The sequence below is a fragment of the Pseudorca crassidens genome, chromosome 3, assembly GCF_039906515.1.
Source record: "Pseudorca crassidens isolate mPseCra1 chromosome 3, mPseCra1.hap1, whole genome shotgun sequence".
Classification (NCBI taxonomy): domain Eukaryota; kingdom Metazoa; phylum Chordata; class Mammalia; order Artiodactyla; family Delphinidae; genus Pseudorca; species Pseudorca crassidens.
This window is the reverse complement of record NC_090298.1, coordinates 145,213,819-145,232,395: the sequence shown is the minus strand read 5'-3', so window position 1 is coordinate 145,232,395 and position 18,577 is coordinate 145,213,819. Positions and strand designations below refer to the sequence as shown.

The 18,577-nt window shown below is 49.4% G+C and overlaps 1 protein-coding gene and 1 pseudogene across 5 annotated transcripts in view; both read right to left on the bottom strand.

Annotated features, from left to right (window-relative positions):
* SH3PXD2B (SH3 and PX domains 2B) overlaps positions 1-18,577 on the bottom strand; it is a 118,511-nt gene that overhangs the window by 75,778 nt on the left and 24,156 nt on the right. For 4 of the 5 annotated variants that reach the window (XM_067732850.1, XM_067732851.1, XM_067732849.1 and 1 more), the window contains exon 2: positions 10,727-10,807. In XM_067732850.1, coding sequence (XP_067588951.1) covers positions 10,727-10,807 — 81 coding nt within the window. Of the gene's footprint in view, positions 1-9,604; positions 9,947-10,726; positions 10,808-18,577 lie in introns of all 5 variants that reach the window. The other variant, XM_067732848.1, reaches the window with a different exon arrangement.
* On the bottom strand, positions 10,518-10,617 carry LOC137222850 (U6 spliceosomal RNA; annotated as a pseudogene).

Below are 18,577 nucleotides of genomic sequence, written 5' to 3'. Positions count from 1 at the left end.
AGGAGGGTCAGACTCAGCTTGGCTGGCAACCCTAAAGGGCTGCCCATGAGGCTGTGGTTTTATTTGTGATTTCCAACTGGCCCCTATTCTGTGCTGTGCGGTGATGGGAAAATGCTTGGTTCAACATCATTCAGCAGCTGGTGAGGCCACAGTGGGCCTTGCTGGAAAGGGAGGCTTCCCTTTTTGAATCCAGGAGCTTTTCAATGCTGGCACATAGTAGGCACTCAATAAAAACTGGCTAGACCAATGAACGCATCTGAGTGAAATTTGGGAGTGGGGGCAGCTTCAGATGTTTGCTGAGTACCTCCGATTAATAATATTCACATTACTAATATTAAATAATAATTAGTAACCACTACTAACTGGTTTGACTGTTTACAGTTAATCCTTTTCAGACGTATGATTTTATCTGTCCTTCATAATAATCCTGTGAAAGCAATGGACAACCCCCATGTCACAGATGGAGAAACTGGGGAGCAGGACACGATGAACTGTTTGAGGTCACACAGCTAAGTGGTGGTCCAGCCAGTTCAGGTATCTTAATCTAAATCCCATTCTTTTCCCCTGAGATCACTCTCTTAGGCAGCTTCGGAGTGTCACATGAACATGAAAAATCAGCCTGAGACCAGGTAAGTTTCATATTCCATGCACAGGCAAACAGCGTGCTTCTTTTTTAAAGGCAGGGTGATTAATCAATCTTAGCTGCAGCATCTTTTTAGAGATTTATAGGTTTGACCTAACACTATCTTTTTTTTTCCTTCTCAATTTTATTTGTGAAGACAGTGTTGGAACACCATTCAGGGGAACTATTTTTTTTTAAAGGTAATCTGTCCACTGTACCCCACTTATATGCGTTCTCCCAGGTTCCTGCTTAGCCCCTATCTGAATGTGCACACACTGGCTTAAGAAGCCCTGCCCAGCACGGTATTTCCCTGTGGTCTTCACAGCTCTGTCTTAGAGAGTTACTCTCCCACCCTGTGTCCTCAGTTGCTTCTATCCAAATAAGTGGAGCTCAAAGAGCTGAAGTGTCTCCCCAAGTGTTATTAAATTTGAGGCAGCGGACCTGGGTTTAATGTTGCAAACTCTAACCACAGACATTATCCCTGGGGACCAGACAGCCCTGGGGTTTAATCCTAATGATTCCTCAGGCCAGCTGTGTGTCCTTGGCGAGAGACCTCGCCTGATGAGTCTGATTCACTACCTGCAGAATGACAGACACAGTCTGCCGGGCAGGGGGGTTGTGTAAATGATGTTGTATGTGAACTGTTAAGTGGGGATGCACTGGGTGCTCAACAAGAAATGCCCCCTCCTTGCACTCTGCCTGCAATGAATGTTATTCTGAGAATTATTTGGGAAAAATGTTCATTATTTACTGAGACTGTGTGTGTGTTTTTGTGTTGAGTACACATAACATAAAATCGATCATTTCAACTATTTTAAGTGTATAATTTAGCGGCATTAAGTACACTGTTGTGCAACCATCACCACCCTCCATCTCCAGAACCTCTACATCATCCCACACTGAAACTCTATATCCATTAAACACTAACTCCCCATTCCTCTCCTCCAGCCCTTGGCAACCACCATCCTACTTTCTATCTCTATAAATCTGACTATGCTTGGCACTGCATAGAAGTATCTGTCCTTCGTGTATGGCTTCTTTCACTCAGAATAATGTCTTCAAGGTTCATCCGTTTCATAATATGTGCTGGAATTTCCTTCCTTTTTAAGGCTGAATAATATTCCACAATGAGGCTGTGTTTTAAGGTTGGTAAAATTCCTCCGACTACCCAGGTCTCCTCAGTGGCCAGAGCTGGGCTTTCCAATAGAACTTTCTACGATGATGGAGATGTTCTATATCTCTGCTGTTCCTTATGGCAGCCACCAGCCCTTGGAGGGCTAGCTACTGAGCACTTGAAATGTGGCTCCCGCGACTGAGAAGCTGACGTTTTAATTTTATTTAATTTTAATTAACTTAAATTTACATTGAAATAGCCTCACGTGACTAGTGGCACAGGGCTGGACTCATTCTCCTCTTTTAGCCGTATCTAGCTTTATTTCATTTTATCCTCCCGTCAACGGTAACTGCAATCTGTATGACTACTATTCGCGAGGACAGGTGATCAGAGGCCTGCGAGCTGTTTTGTTTTTGGTCTTAGTGTGTCTGGGTTCACAGGCCACAGGCTGCTTCTATCCAGGGAACTGTCACACTTGGCACTCACAGGCTTTGAAACAGACATGGGTGGCATTCCAGACCCTCTGTAGGGACCCCCCAGACCCGGGATGTCTGCAGCGGCAGGACCAGAGGCATGCCGGGCAAAGTCCAACTGCAGACGGTATCCTTGGAAACTGGAAAGTCCACACCCCTCCCCCCAGATAATAAAAGGAAGTTGGGCTGAGGGTGCAGGGGACTGAAAATTGAGGAGGAAAGTGAGTCAGTCTTGGGGGGTAGGAAGGGAGGGGGAGCCACGTCAAGCTGCCACATCACAAGGGGAACGAGAGAACACTCCATCAGCAGTTTTTAAGACACAGCTTGTGGTGGAGGGAGAGGAGACAGGCTGTCCAAGGAAAATACCGTGGAGGCTGGCGTGGAGGTCCACACGTGGTTTGTGTTAGCGGCAGACTGGACTTGGGAGGGGTTTACTCCCTCACTATGACAAAGGCCTCGCGTCCCAGAAGAGCAAGAGCACGCAGTGCAGAAGGGCCGGGGTGACCATCGTGGGCACCTGCAGGCTGGCGGGGAGTCGCGTGGTTCTCAGAGCAGGACGCTACAACATAGCTGGGCCTGCTCTACAGCATGTGGTTGGCTGTCTTTGGGGACTCTGTCCCCTCGATGAGCTGCTTTGTCTAAATGTCGGCATGCCCCTGGACATGCCCCTTGGAGCCTGCCGCCCCTCCTTGTCCGTCCACTTCTTTCCTCCTTGCTGTCCCTCCCAGTCAGGGCAGCATGTTCTCAGCCCGACCCCCTTACTAGGCTGCCCTGTGTCCTGCCCCGCCCCCCTCACTGGTACGTGGTAGGCACTTGGGATATATTTATGCAAAGAATGAATGAATCAATGGATGAACAAATGAATGAAAAAGTGGTTAACTGGTTTGGTCAGCCATTGTCTAGGAGAGGAGAAATTATGTTCCAGGTGGCGGCAACAGAACCTGCATTGGACCTTAGACGCAATTGACCAACACACCTTGCCTCTTTCTGTTTTCCAAATTAAGAATTGCAGTTGGTCCCTCCATATCCTTGGGTTCCATATCTGCAGATTCAACCAATGGCAGATCGAAAATATTCGGGGGGGGGGGAACTTCCAGAAAGTTCCAAAAAAGCAAAACTTGATTCTACCATGGCTGGCAACAATTTACATAGCATTTACCTTGTATTTACATAGCATTTACATCGTATTAGGTATTATAAGTAATCTAGAGATGATTTAAAGTATACGGGAGGATGATATAAGCAAATGCTAGGCCATTTAACACGAGGGACCTGAGCATCGTCAGATTTTGGTATCTGTTGGGCGAGGGGCATGAAGGGAGTGGTGCTGGAGCCAATTCCCCCAGGGATACCAAGGGATGACTGTGCTGTATGAAGAAAAGGCAGCTACCGTATTTTCTCAGCTCTATACCATCAATATGGCAACGGCTTTTCAGATGGAAGGGAACAAATATTCCATTAAGCATATAAAACATGTGGGAGGCACACCCCAATTTCAGAAGACAATGTCTTGGGAAAGAGTGTGTCTCAGGGTTCAGCAAAGGCAGTATCTGGGTATAGATGGTTGGTGGAATCCTAGGCCAGGTGTTGACTAGGAGCTCGCTGGGATGTCTTCCCAGCTGGGCAAGGCTCGCCTAGGGAGCGAGAACCTCAGCCCTGCCCCTCCTACACCTGCTCCCAGAAAAGACGGGAGAAAAACACTCCCTTCCCCTTGGCTTCTGCGGTGGAGCCTGGGGGCTTCTGGGCAGACAGTCCCCAAAGCTCATTAAGTGCATCTGGGGCTACAAAACTCTCAGAAGGGGGACAGGTCAGTTCTATCTCAACAGAAACTGGAAACAAACGATGTTTGCTGTGTGACCTGGGACAGCCTCTCCCATCTCCGGTTCCCTTCTCTGGGGAAAAACAAAGGCACGGATCAAGATGCCGCCTCCGGCTTGCCTTCAGCTCTGTGATGTGCTGCATTTGGGAAACGGATCCCCCGGAAAGCCCCCGTGCCTGGAAGCAGTCCCCTAAGCATGGCGTGTTCCTGCTTCCAGGACACATGTCATTGGTGCTTCTCTCGAGAACTCCCTGCCGGGCAGGGTGAGCCAGCTGGCTCTGTGCATCCCCCTGGCGCCACCCCCGCTGTCGGAATTCTGCAAGATGCCCAGCTCACAGTCCTGCTCTCTCACACTTCTGCACCTTTGCACACATGGTTTCCTCTGTGTGGGATGCCCTCCCCCATCCTGTCAGTGGGGCAACTCCTTACTCATTATCAAGACCCTGCTCAGATGTCACCTCCTCCAGGAAGCAAGCCCTGCCTGAGTTCCCTGGCTGGCACAGAGGACACTCTTTGAACACTTGCAAACATTTCACTGTGCCCTCTGTGAGGGAAGACCTGGCTCCAGGGATGACCATGACCCTCGGCCTGGGGGATGCAATGAACTAGTGGGAAAACTCAGAGGGCAAAGGTCACATGGCACAGGGTAAAGGGTACCCGTCACACATCCGAGGCGTGTCTGTGCAGGGCTCGTGCTCTGCTCAGAGCAGTCCTCTGCAGGATAGACTATGCCTGCATCTCACAGGGAGGTACCGAACGGGCCTTCAGAGGACAGAACTCTAAGAGCAGACAGATTCGAAGGCAATCCTGGACCTTCGGGAGGCAGGAGCACAGGCTTCAGACTCAACCACACCTGGGCCTGAGTCCAGCCATGCTCCTCTTTAGGCACGTGACTCTGCCTCTCTGAGCTTCCCTTCCCCCATCTGTGACGTGGACACAACACTGACTTCAGGCCTCTAAGTGAGGACTACATGAGATGGCGTATATATGGACATCTAGTGCCTTGTAGTAAACAGTTGCCGATATTGTTATGACGTCACTCAACCAACCACATTTCCGCTAGGCGCTGCCCTCAGCTCTCCAGGCATTCCTGTCCCCACCCAGTGCCCTGTTTGGAGGCCAGCTCCCTCTGTTACACTCTGATAGACTCTCCAGAGTGTGCCCAGATGAGGGCAGAAAGAGAGGTTCAGAGAGGCTGAGGGCCCTGCCCAAGGCCACACAGCCAGTCAGACAGAGGGCTGGGACCTGACACCAGGTCTTCCCACTCCAAGCCCAGGGCTCTACCGCCTGCGCCCTCACGTGAGTGAGACACGTTGCCAGATGTTAACCAGTAGTGGTAGGCATGACTATCAGAGTCCAGCTTTCCTAAGACAAGGGAGTTGGGAAATCATATCAGAAGGTGATCTGTCAGAAAGGGGACTTTCTTGCTGGTTGACTGTGAGTTTCTTTTCCCATGTAGGAGCCTGAGTCATGCTCCTTTCTTCTACCCCAGCGGCCTCTCTGCAGACTGTTTCCTCTGCCTGAGTGTCCTGCCCCCACCAGAGGGGACATTTACTTTTTTGTCATCTACAGGTTATTTTCCCTTCTTTGGCAGCAGGTCTCTGATCTCCTCTGGGGAATCTTCTACTCCTCTATTAGTCAGCATGGATTGATGCTGATTCTACTCCAGTTCCTGGGCTGGCCCTGACTGGCCTGGCCATTACCCAAGAGGAACCAATGAGACTTGTGCTGAAACCGTTGGGGTGTTCTCTTTTTCCCTGAAGTCACTGAGCTGACCGCTGGATACAGCTGGGAGCTGTGGCTGCCACCATACCAGACAACACCCTGCCTGGACACAGAGGAGACCAAGAAGTGGAGAAAGGCAGGTCCTGGTTCACCCTGTGGCACCTAGATCCAGCCATACCTGAAGCCAAGTACCCTTAGTCTTCTCAGTTCCATTTAGCTAATCAATGTAATTTTTGAATAATCCATATGGACTGGGTTTCTGTCATCTGCAACTAAAACACTTCTGACTAAAACAAGGTCTCATGGCCAGGAAGTGGCAGCATTTGGATAAAAGCCCAGCGTCTTAACCACTCTATTAAACTGGCATCACCGCCTGCTCTAATCTTCATGCCAATTCCTAGCAGCAACCCACGCCTATCAATAATCCCAACAGCTGACACTAGCTCAGGGCTCGACAGCCCAGAAACTGCTCTCACACACATCATCACTTTTTTACAAAAAGAAATTGAGATATACTTCACATACCATAAAATGCACCCTTTTAAAGTGTTCAATGCAGTGGGTTTTAGAATATTCCCAAGGTTGTGCAACCATGACCACTATCTAATTCCAGAACATTTTCATCACCCTAAAAAGACACCCAGTTCCCATTAACAGTCTCTCCTCCTTTCTCCCTCCCCCCAGCTCCCGGCAACCACTAATCTGCTTTCTGTCTCTATGGATTTGCCTCTTCCGGACACACATCATCACTTTTAACTCCAAAGGAGCCTCGTGAAGTAGCCACTGGTAAGAGCAGAGTGACCAAGACTGTGGACCCCGGTATTGCCCGCCCAGCTTCAAAGCCGAGTTCTAATGGTCATCGGCTGTGTGACCTCGGGCAAATGACTTAACCTTTCTGAGCCTGGGTTTCTTCATCTGTATCAGTTGATAGGCTTGACATGAGGATTAAATGAGTCACTACATCCTGATGCTGAGCAGGCAGTACCTCAGGAATGCAGGCTGTTTCCCTAGCATCAGCCCCATGCTACTGATGAAGAAATCACCATCAGGCACAGAGAGGTTAAGGGGTGTGCCCGTGGCCACACAGAACAGGTGGCTGGGCCCCAAGTCTCCTGACTGAGTCGCCTGCTGTTTCCATTACGCCACACTGGCCGAGCTGCTCCTCCACGAAAGCTTGACCCTCCCCATGCTCTCGGCCAAGTTACTGCTGCAAAAGCCCAGGCTACTCGCCAGACAGGGAGGGAGGAATCATGAAACCATCCAACTTCAGGGTGTCGCAGCCCCATGCGGGCCGGCCTCCTTGCCTGGTCCTTGGGATCAGCCCCTTCTTCCAGCTTCCCTCTCTCAGGTGCGGGGCTCGGGGGCAGGGCAGGCCATTTCCAGGACAGCAGGACCCTCTGGAATTCCAGGACTCTCCCACTCCAGTTGCCCATCTGGGACTCTTTAAAGCTGGCTTAAGCCCCGTCTTTAGAAGACTTTGTTACGGGAGGAGACTCTAAGGCAGCTATTTATGTTGCAGCAAACCTCCAATTCTTACTAATTATGCTGGGGTTGGAGGGGAGGAAACCTCACTTTTAAGTTCTGGTAGAAATAAGAAAGTTGAGTTTGAACAGGAGAGTGGAGGGAATGCAGGCTTCAGACCAGGATGCCTTGTGATCCAACCCTGGCTCGAAAACGTTCCCAAACAATGTCACCTTGGGCAAATCCCATGTGAGCAGAGCGACAGCAGATGACAGATAACGCTTACCGAGCAAAGCACAACTGACTGAACTGTCACGGCAGATGTGAGCAAAGTGCTTTCATTCTTAATACAGTGTGTGGATGGGGAAACTGAGGCTCAGAAACGTACAGCGGTGACACTGAGCTGAGACCTGAAAAGGCAAAGCTGAGATGTGAATGAACCCAGGTTTGCCTAACCCCAGAAGTCAAGGTCTGAAGCCCCGGGCGAGGCTGGAATAGGGAACTCGGTAACACAGTCAAGTTCCCCACACACCGCCTGGCCCGTAGGCTGCCAAAGGGCAGCGAGCATTTCTGTCTGCGCCACCAGGGCCTCTTCCCCACCCTCTTCTCATTGAATCTCCTCCTCTAGATGATGCTGTCCCACCCGCCCCACCCCTCTGGCCACAGCTAGCAGGCTCGGGGGGGTGGACTCTGACCCAGGAGGCTGACACTCAGATGCTCTCTCCCAGAGACTGGAGCCGAACCCACCAACTCCAGTGCCTTGACCCAGGGAAGGGCACTTCAACTTGGGGACTGAAGGTGCTGTTTGGCGGAAGAAGCTGGTCCAGAGGGGCTGGCGGGAAAGGGAGCAGTTTCGATGGGAGAGCTTGTGGCCACGGGACACACGGCCCGGGAGCTGCCAGGCTTCCAGTGGGTCATTCTGTCGCTGGTTCTGGGCCCCTGTGAGGCCGGCTGTACTCCCGGCTCTGGTTTCCGTGGGGGCACACTGGCCTCCTCTCATCAGTCCACCCCCACTTCTCTCTGCCTAAGCTAGCTGAGTGGGTGTCTGCTCTGTGGGTGCCAATAAGCCCTAGGCTAGCAATCACCCATGTCACTCATCTCTGCCCCCTCTGTTCCTTCTTGGAAGCATCAGGCAGGCAAGAGGCCTCTGAAAGCAAAAATATAGGTAGCACTGCTGCCCCTGTAACATGGACCCTCGGTGCATGAAAAATCAGTCTAGCGACTTGCAAAGTATCTACCCGACACCCACGCTCTAAAGACCTGCCGAAATGGATCACATCAATCACTCTTGCATCTGAGCAAGGGGGTATGGATCTGTCTTTCTCACGCAGGACCACTTTCGGAGGTGTTGGGCATTACTGCTATCGTCTTTCCTGCCTTTCCTCCAGGGTCAGCCCTTCCCCCGCCCATGCCCGTGTCTGCTCCTGCCAAGTCCCTTTTAGATGGTATCTTAACATCTTTAACATAGAGCCTCTTTGGGTACTGACATTTGGTACATGTTTGCTGCGGACCAGAAGAAAAATATCATTTGTATATGATACTGTTTGGTTTGTTGCATAGTGAACACAAAACGTCACTTATGAGTTCATTACATATTAAGTAATTAGGTAACTGGTGTCAACTTCTGTCCAGTATGCAATGACTTGGCAATTTATAATGTAGATTGTTTGGTGATACTGGGGAAACAGGTTAGGGGCACATTATTATCTCCCCTCCCCCTTTTAAAATATTGGCGCACAGGCTCTGAAAATTCTCTCTTTGACATTTTTAGGAACAGATTAGGTCTGTTCAACCAAGGATGATGGTGGTTAATATCACCTCCAGAGGGAACATGGAAGGCAGAAAGACAGGCTGGTGTGTGGAGGACCCGGGCTGTCTCCTGATGTCCCCACAATGCCTTCTCTACATCGGATCACAGCTGTTCTCTCCAGGTCTCAGTCCCCACCTCCCTGACTGAGAGGCAGAGCAGGGACCGGATAAGCCCACTGGCCATCACATTCCTCAACCATACCGACTGGCTTCGAGATGAGCCTATGAAACACAACACTGTGTTTGCTGGGACTTCTGCAAAGTGACCTTTCACTCTTTCCTGCTAAGTGTGAGCCCAGAGCATTGTGCAACCATGTGGGATCTGAGGATAAAGCAACATCAGGACATTGGGAATTCAGAACAAGAGGAAGAAGCTGGGTGAGAGGACACAGAGGAGAACCCTGTATCAAGCTTCACCTGAAGCCTGCCAGTTTCCTTCTCCCAGGACATTCTGTCACACCAGCCCCCTAAATCCCCCCATCTACTTAGGCCAGTTTGAGTTGGGTTTCTGTCCCTTGCAACCAAAGGATCCTAACTGGTACACAGAGGGAAAGAAGACAGTCATCTCGATGAGGCCTTACGTTGGCCTGTGAGCTATGTGAGCCCCTCACCAAGTGGCAGGGAACACTCATGGAGTCAGGAAGCCGGGCAAGTTCCCATCTCCTCCTGAGGTCTGTGTTTTCTAAAGAACTTTGTTACATCATATCAGGCACTGTGACTTTTCATGACACACTTGCTTTGAGTTGCTGGCCTTTGGTGCTGACCCATGGATTAGAGATCGTTTACCCTCCTGGGGAGGGGCTTACACAGAGCTGTCCACATAGGCTTCCTGTGAGACTGGTGGCGCTCATGGGGGTTATAGTTCATTCCTTCGTTTGTTCATTCATTCATTCACCAAACATTCACTGGATACATACAGTGTCCTTGAATAAAACATGAAGGAAAGAGAGGATAATGAAGATGTGGTTCCTGCCCATGAGAGTCCTAGTTTAGAGGGGGACAGGCAGACAACTTCAATAGAGTCAGGAGAGAGGGATGCAGAGCTGTGGGGTGCAGAGGAGGTGGCCTTCGCTGGCCAGGGAATGAAGTCAGACCAGGCTTCCCAGAGGATGAGACCACGAGGGGGCTGGAGGGGGCAGGAGGTGTTCCAGGTGAGGAAGAGCTAATGCAAAGGCCTCGGAGGAGAGAAGAAGGCGAGCACGGTGCCCTGAGAGCACGGCAGGCATTTTAGGAGCCGAGCAAGGAGGCTGATGGGAAGAGGAGGCCAAGGTGAGGCAACAGACGTGAGTCTGTCTTGAGATCAGAACAGGTCCACGAGGTCTGAACGCACTCAACACGACTACACCAGTTCAAGATCTGCACTTCAAGGCCAACAGAAACGGTCTCCAGGTCAGCCTCCGTCTGGAGCACTCAACAGGAGCCTTTATTTGGAAAATACTGAATATCAAAGCATAAGGCAATACAGCCCATTACTTATGTCCCCAGCGTGTCCCCAGACACGCTCCTCAAATTTGCGTGTCACCCCTGCACAGGGGCCAGGCTAATCTTCTCTACATCATTCCAATTTTAGTATATGTGCTGCTGAGGTGAGTGCATAGACATCATTTTAAACAAGAACACTGTGGCTGTGAAGTCAAAGTGGAAAGTAAGTCCAAATAAACTCTTCCCCACCTTGCAGCTCACCGGAGACCCCAAATCCTTACCTGGAGATCAAAGAATTTGCTGTAGCGCCGGTAAATGGCCTCCGTGGAGCCGCTGGACCACGTGACACGGATGATGTAGACCTGCAGAGAGGGATGGAGACAGGCGTGAACACCAAGGGGGTCTTTCCACCTCCAGGACTCAAGACCAAAGCAGTTCAGAGTCAGAAAGACCTGGGTTTGAATCTCAGCTCTGCCCCTGACCAGCGGTATGACTTGGACGGGTTACTTGCTCTCTCTGAGCCCCAGCTTCCTCTTCAATAAGATAGGTCTAAATACCCCCACCTCTGAGAGCTGTGCAAAGGATTACATGAAATCAGGTATAGGACAGCATAAGCACCCTGCTCATCTCAGGAGACGCTGTTACTCTCACGATCTCTTACTCCCCACTCAATTCAGAAAGCCACAGGGCTGGCTCCTTTGTCAGTATCATTCTTAAAACTTGGACTTGTCAGAAGGCACAGCAACCTGCGGCTCTTAGCTCTCTTGTATTTCTCATAAGCTACGCCATCACGCCATTTTCTCCAGTTAGGGCCTGGGCTGACTCATCTTTTCCCTCTGCATGTCAGTTTCTCCATCTGTAAACTGGGTTAACAGCATCTGTTTCCGCTGCCTCCCGGGAGAGTGTGAGGACTCGATTAAGACGGAGGATGGAGACAGCCACTTTATAAACCACAGGGCCATGTTTTCAATCTCTGTCACAAGTCACAGCACACACAGAAAATAATGCATTGACAACAAATTCGGGCAAGCCAAGGTGGCAGCAGGAGGTCGCAGCATCTGGCTGGGGGCTCTGGTGGCCCTGGACACCACCTGGATACTCAAGGGAGAAGGGATCAGCACATCCATTCCTGGCTTGCACAAATTATCTGTGGTTACAGGGTAATTCTGACACTTAAAACATACATATGTGAAAGCTATCTGGAAACAGAGAAATGCTGTATAAACACGAGGGGCTAGGTGTTGTTAAAGAGGCCAGGGGGGGTACACAGGCAGGGTCCCTGCCTCTGTGAGTGGAGGGTAAGCTGCGGAGACAGCACGTGCATAAGTGAAGATAAGTAACGTGTACGCAGGGGATGTCTGTTATTTTTTGCCCAGTACTGATTAACCTTTCCTTCAACCAGAGTGCCTTGACTTTCCTCCTGGGAGCCTCCTTCCCTACCTCAACACAGTCCCTTAGACACCAAGGTGGGTACCACTGTCCACAGTGATTGGTTGAGGAGTGAGCACATGACCCACGCCGGGCCAATCACAGCCAGTAAGAATCAGCCCTGGGACTTCTGCTCTGACCCCTGAGAAAGATAAGCTCTCTTTCTTTGAGGTTGCTAGGCTGTTAGGATGCAACATGGAGATGCCAGGGGGCCATCTCATCATCGCTTGGGAGGAGCCTGCCTGAGAATGAGGCAAGTATCCGTGGAATCCTGATGACACAGTCTGACCCTTAGGTCCAGCTTTGCCTGTAGCTCTATCTACTCCTTGTCTGTTCAGTTTCCTGAGCCAGTAAATCCTGGGCAACACCCACACTCTGGGATTATTTCTGAAGCCAGTTTAAGCTGGGTTTCTGACACATGTAATTTAGTCCTGACGGATGCAGGAAGGGGGGGCGGGAGAGATCTCTGAAGCTTGAAGTCATCATGGTGTACCTTGAAGGACATGTAGATCTAGATAGCAGGAGAGGAAAGAAGAGACCGTCGGTGGTAAGGGATGATGGTGGAGCAAAGACGAGCTCAGGGAGTATGGGGGACCACGCCTAGCAGTGGTTTCCAAAGCGGTTTTAGACAAAGTCTCTTCCCAAATGAGTTCTTGCTAGGATACCTTCATTCAAAACAGGAAAAGGAGGAGCTACGGGGGGCCAGAGCCAGAGCCCATTGTGAACACCAGGGACTTATGGGAGAAGATTTTCCAGGTGAGAAGAGATGAAAAATGTAAAGACAAATCAAGACAAGATGTGAGGTGCCCCTGAATGCCCAGCTAAGGGGTTCACCAGGAACAACCACTCTAAATCCAACATCTATTTCATTTCAGCGAAGCAAGGCAGGAAGGAAGGCATTTGGACTCTAGACTCACGCAATTTCCTAACCCCCAGGGCCTCAGTTTCCATATGTAAAACGGGGTCATCGAGCCCATCTTACATAGAATTGTGATGATTATCAGAGGTAAAGCTCTGAGCTCCTTGCAGAGAGGAAAAGTTCAAGAAATCTTAGTACCCTTCACTCTGAGTCCCCAGTGTCTACCCGGCCCCAGTTCAGAAAGACAGACTATTTCAACACCAGGGATTCAGGTATCCCACCTCCCCCCGCCTTGTTTGTGTCCACTAGTCCTGGGTACCTCATAGAGCCAAAAGACAGGGCAGGGCATCCTTTGGGAGGCAGAGTCACCCTGGAAAAGTGATTTTACGACAAAAAGAGCTGTCTCCAAAGGCACCTGAATAGTCATTAGTCTTATTAAAAAGAAAACAGGGGAATCCCTGGTGGTGCAGTGGTTAAAAATCCGCCTGCCAATGCAGGGGACATGGGTTTGAGCCCTCGTCCAAGAAGATCCCACATGCCGTGGAGCAACTAAGCCCGTGCACCACAACTACTGAGCCCGCGTGCGACAACTACTGAAGCCCACGCGCCTAGAGCCCGTGCTCCGCAACAAGAGAAGCCACCGCAATGAGAAGCCCGCGCACCGCAACGAAGAGCAGCCTCCACTAGCCGCAACTAGAGAAAAGCCCATGCGCAGCAACGAAGAGAAAGAAAGAGAGAGAGAGAGAAAGAAAGAAAACATCAATGCTGCTTAAGCAAGCCTCCAGCGTGTCGATTTAGAGTGGCTCCCATTCATTCATTCACTCTACAACATTTATTAAACACCTCTTGTGTACCAGGCCCTCTGCCAGGTGCTGGGTTACAATGAGCAGCAGGACAGCCTCGGACCCTGCCCTTGGACAGTGGGAAGATGGGCAATAAACCATCAGATGAGGAAATATGTATATAATTTAAGTTACAGTAAGTGCTAGGAAGGACCCCAAAGCCTGCTGTGGTAGCGCAGGATGGGGATGGTGGTGGAGGGTGTTCTTGGAAGGGAAGGTCCCTCTGAGGGAGCAGCCTTTGAACTGAGACCTGAAGGCTGAGGAACTGGCTTGGGGAAGAGCTGAGGAAAGTGTATTCCAGACAGAATGCAAAGTACAAATGAAGACACGCAGGCTGGAAAATGCTTGGAATGTTTGAGGAACCAGAAGACCATTATGGCAGGACAGAGCTGTCAGGGAAGGGGATGTGGCCAGGAGGGGCAGCAGCTGTATCACAAGGGTCTTATAGGGCTTATAGGCCACGGTGAGGGATTTTTATTCTATTGAAGTTTTGAGGGGTGCAGGGGGCTGGGGAGGAGGCGTTTGACATAATTTAATGTATGTTTTAAAAAAATATCCATCTATATGCCTCTGGCTGCTGTGCAGAAAATGGTTTTGAAAAGGGGCAGGGAAACTAGCAACGGGGCTTTTCCATATCTGAAAGGGACCATGGAACTCAGCCAACCCAATGGCCCCACCTTCCAGATGGGTAAATGGAGTCCCAGAAAATACCCTACCAAAGGTCCCCATCCTGGGGGATGTATAAACAAAGTTTGTATGACTATCTGTGAAGGACAATGCCAATGTGGATTAAAAACAAGAAAAAAATAAAATAAAATATCATCAAAGATTTTAAAACCAACCCAAAACATACACCCATAAACAGAAAAAAAAAATTCTGCTTACATAATTCATTCTTGATCTCTTGTTTAAAATTTTTTAAAAATTTATTTATTTAGTTAGTTATATTTATTTTTTTTAGGTGTGTCACTCTATTTAGGTGTTTTTTCATTTCTGTCAGTAATATTTTCTAGTTTTCTTTTAATTTTTATAAAATTTTATTTATCCAGCATTTTAGAATTTTATTTATTTTTTTATACAGCAGGTTCTTATTAGTTATCCCTTTTATACATATTAGTATATACATGTCAATCCCAATCTCCCAATATTTATTTATTTATTTATTTTTGGCTGAGTTGGGTCTTTGTTGCTGCGCGTGGGCTTTCTCTAGTTGCAGCAAGCAGGGGTTACTCTTTGTTGCGGTGTGTGGGCTTCTTGTTGCAGTGGCTTCTCTTGCTGTGGAGCACGGGCTCTAGGCGTGCTTCAGTAGTTGTGGCACACGTGCTCAGTAGCTGTGGCTCGCGGGCTCTAGAGCACAGGCTCAGTAGTTGTGGCGCATGGGCTTAGTTGCTCTGTGGCATGTGGGATCTTCCTGGACCAGGGCTCGACCCCATGTCCCCTGCATTGGCAGGCGGATTCTTAACCACTGTGCCACCAAGGAAGCCCTTGTTTACAATTGTTTTTTTTGAGGTACGCGGGCCTCTTACTGTTGTGGCCTCTCCCGTTGCGGAGCACAGGCTCCGGACGCACAGGCTCAGCGGCCATGGCTCACGGGCCCAGCTGCTCCGCGGCATGTGGGATCTTCCCAGACCGGGGCACGAACCCGCGTCCCCTGCATCGGCAGGCGGACTCTCAACCACTGCGCCACCAGGGAAGCCCTGTTTACAATTTTTAAAGTTCTGTCCCTATGGTACAAGAACTCTGTAGCAGATCTAACTGGTTTATTGGAATCAACCTCTGAGCACAATGTCTGCATTTTTAGGCACAGATCTAACTTTTTGATGAGAATTGTCCCAATGTAGGGCTTTGGCCTTGCCCACGGTTTGGGGGCTGGTGAAAGAGCCCATGCACTGGGTTCTAATACCAGCCCTGCTGTTTGGTGAAACTCACAAGGTACCAATCTCTCTGGCCACAGTGTCCTTCTCTCTAAAATGAGGACAGCAATCTCCCCTGAGGACTCACTGCAATAACTAAGGTACATATAGGGCTTTGCCAATGCCCAGCACACGTGAGCTGTGCAGTTCGCTTTTCCCTCATGGCAGGTAACCGGTATTCCTCCTTATCTGGTCCCTCCTCTCTCCTTTTGGTAATAGCCCCTGATTTCCCTTGGAGGGTCACCTTTCTCCCGCCCCTAGTCTTTGTGATAGGGAGTATCATGTGTCCCAAGCCCGGCCAACCAGAATCTACCAGTCCCTGATCCCAACAATGGTTCAGGGATGGGCACGTCACCCAAGCCAGGCTGATGAGACTCAATTCTGGGACTTCTGATGGCATGATCAGGAAAGAGACCCTTTTCCCCACTGCAGTGGCGAGCTGGGAGAACTCTACACCGTGATTTAAGATGTAGAAAGCACAGAAGCAAGCAGAGCTCAGAGGGAGAGAAAAGTGGCATGTCCTGTGACACTGCTTGAACCCCTGGACCTGGCATCCCGGACATTCCACACACACAAGCCCAAACCTTTTTTCTTATTTAAAGTCAGTATGAGTTAGTTTTTGTTACGTGCAACCAAAGCATTCCTAACACATCTGACCTTGGCTTTTGGATTATATCCCAAACCCAGTTAATACTCAGTGGCCTGGTGTTAAGCAATTAAAAGCAGACTTTTTCGTAGCAGCATTAGTCACAATAGCCAAAAGGTAGAAACAACCCAAGCGTCCACTGAGAGACGAATGGATAAGCAAAATGTGTAATATTATATTCAGCCTTAAAAAAGGAAATTCTGACATATGCTATAACATGGATGAACCTTGAGGACATTATGCTAAATGAAAAAGACCAGTCACAAAAAGACACATACTGTGTGATTCCCCTTATACTAGGTAGTTAGAGTTTTCAAATTCATAGAGACAGAAAGTAGAATGGTGGTTGCCAGAGGCTGGGGAAAGCGGAATGGGGAGTTAGTGCTTAATGGGTTTGGGAAGATGAAGAGTCGTGGAGATGGATGGTGGTGACGGCTGCACAACAATGTGAATGTACTTAACGCTACTGAACTGTGCACTTAAAAATGGTTGAAATGGTAACATTTATGTTATGTATATTTTATCACAATTTAAATAAATAAGTAAATAAATAAATAAGCAGATTTCCTTCAGAGATTTACATAGTGCATGTCATGCTGCCTGGAAGTGACACTTATAACTTTCTCCCTGGTGTAGCCCTCAAAACACGTGCTGCATACCTGAAGAAGAACTTATATCCAGAATATATTAAAAAAAAAAAACACAACTCAACAGTAAGGAAACAACCAACCCAATTACACGATAGACAAAAGATCGGAATAGACACTTCATCAAAGAGGATATATGGGGACCTCCCTGGTGGCGCAGTGGTTAAGAATCCGCCTGCCAATGCAGGGGACACGGGTTCAAGCCCTGGTCCGGGAGGATCCCACATGCCGCGCAGCAACTAAGCCTGTGTGCCACAACTACTGAGCCTGCGCTCTAGAGCCTGCGAGCCACAACTACTGAAGCCTGCAAACCTAGAGCCCGCACACTGCAACGAAGAGTAGCCCACACTCGCCACAACTAGAGAAACGCTGCATGCAGCAATGAAGACCCAACGCAGTCAAAAATAAAATAAATAAATTTATTAAAAAAAAAAGAGAGAGAGGGTTTCCCTGGTGGTGCAGTGCTTGGGAGTCCGCCTGCCGAGGTGGGGGAAGCGGGTTCGTGCCCCGGTCCAGGAGGATCCCACATGCCGCGGAGCGGTTGGGCCCGTGAGCCATGGCCGCTGGGCCTGCACGTCCGGAGCCTGTGCTCCGCAACGGGAGAGGCCACAACAGTGAGAGGCCCGCGTACCGCAAAAAAAAAAAAAAAAAAAAAAAAAAGAGGATATATGGATGGCAAGTAAGTGCATGAGAAGATATTCAACATCATTAGCCATTAGAGAAAGGCAAATTAAAACCATGATGAAGGATCACCACGCATCCATTAGAATGGCTAAGATAGAAAAAAATACTGACAAAAACAAGTGCTGACCAAAATGTGGGACCACCTGAACTCTCAGACATTGCTGGGGGGATAAAAAGACGGCACAGCCACTCTGGAAAGATCCTTGATGGAGGCTGAACCATGGGGTGAAAGGTTGTTGGAGAAAAGGAGAGTCATACGGGGTGAAGATATCACCCCAGGGATTAGTCTCGTAGCAAAGGGAAAAATGTCCCTTTTCAAGGGAGAGATCTGGCGACCACAACTGTAATAGGGGATCAAACCTAGCGTGACCAATAAGAGGGATAATTAGACTCTGAGGTGATGCAATAGGAAGTATACAAAACCTTCTGTCAAGTATCGTCACCAAAATATTTAACCTGAATCTCAAGTCTCTTGACCTAAGTTTCACTTCATAGGAAGTACAGGAGGGAGAGGAGCAAGCTAAATGACACGTAAGGAAACAATCAGATAAATCCAGAATGTGGGATGGTCTACAAGTCTACTCCTAGGGCACAGCTCAAGTGTTACCTCCTCCAGAAAGCCCTCCCTGACTGCTCCCGCCCCATCAATATCAGGTTGGGTCTCCCTGGTGCATGCCCCTTGGCACCTACTGTCCCATCACAAAGTCGACTACACTTTACAGCAACTGCTGACAGCAGGAACCATGCTTGTCTTGTACATACACCGAATGCTGTATGCCCAGCTCTGAGCACAATGGAAAGTCTGTACTTTGTGGAAAAAAAATGAAGAAGACATGAAGATGCCAAGAAGTCAAGCCCTCTCTGGCTCCTGTCCTGCTTCACCACAACCCCTCCCTCTGGGAATGAGCAAGCACAGAGACCACACTGGTGTCCTAGGGCCACGGAGGAGGCCTTAAACCGGAATTAGCCACCAGCAAAATCCCTTCTTACACAACCTCAGCATCAGGGCCTGCGTGATTTGCAAATTCTAGACTCCCCAGGTCCGGGTTTCTCACAGGGCCTCTGCGTCACCAGGGCCAGAAGTCCTGGGTTTCTAAACTTCCTCTAAGTCAG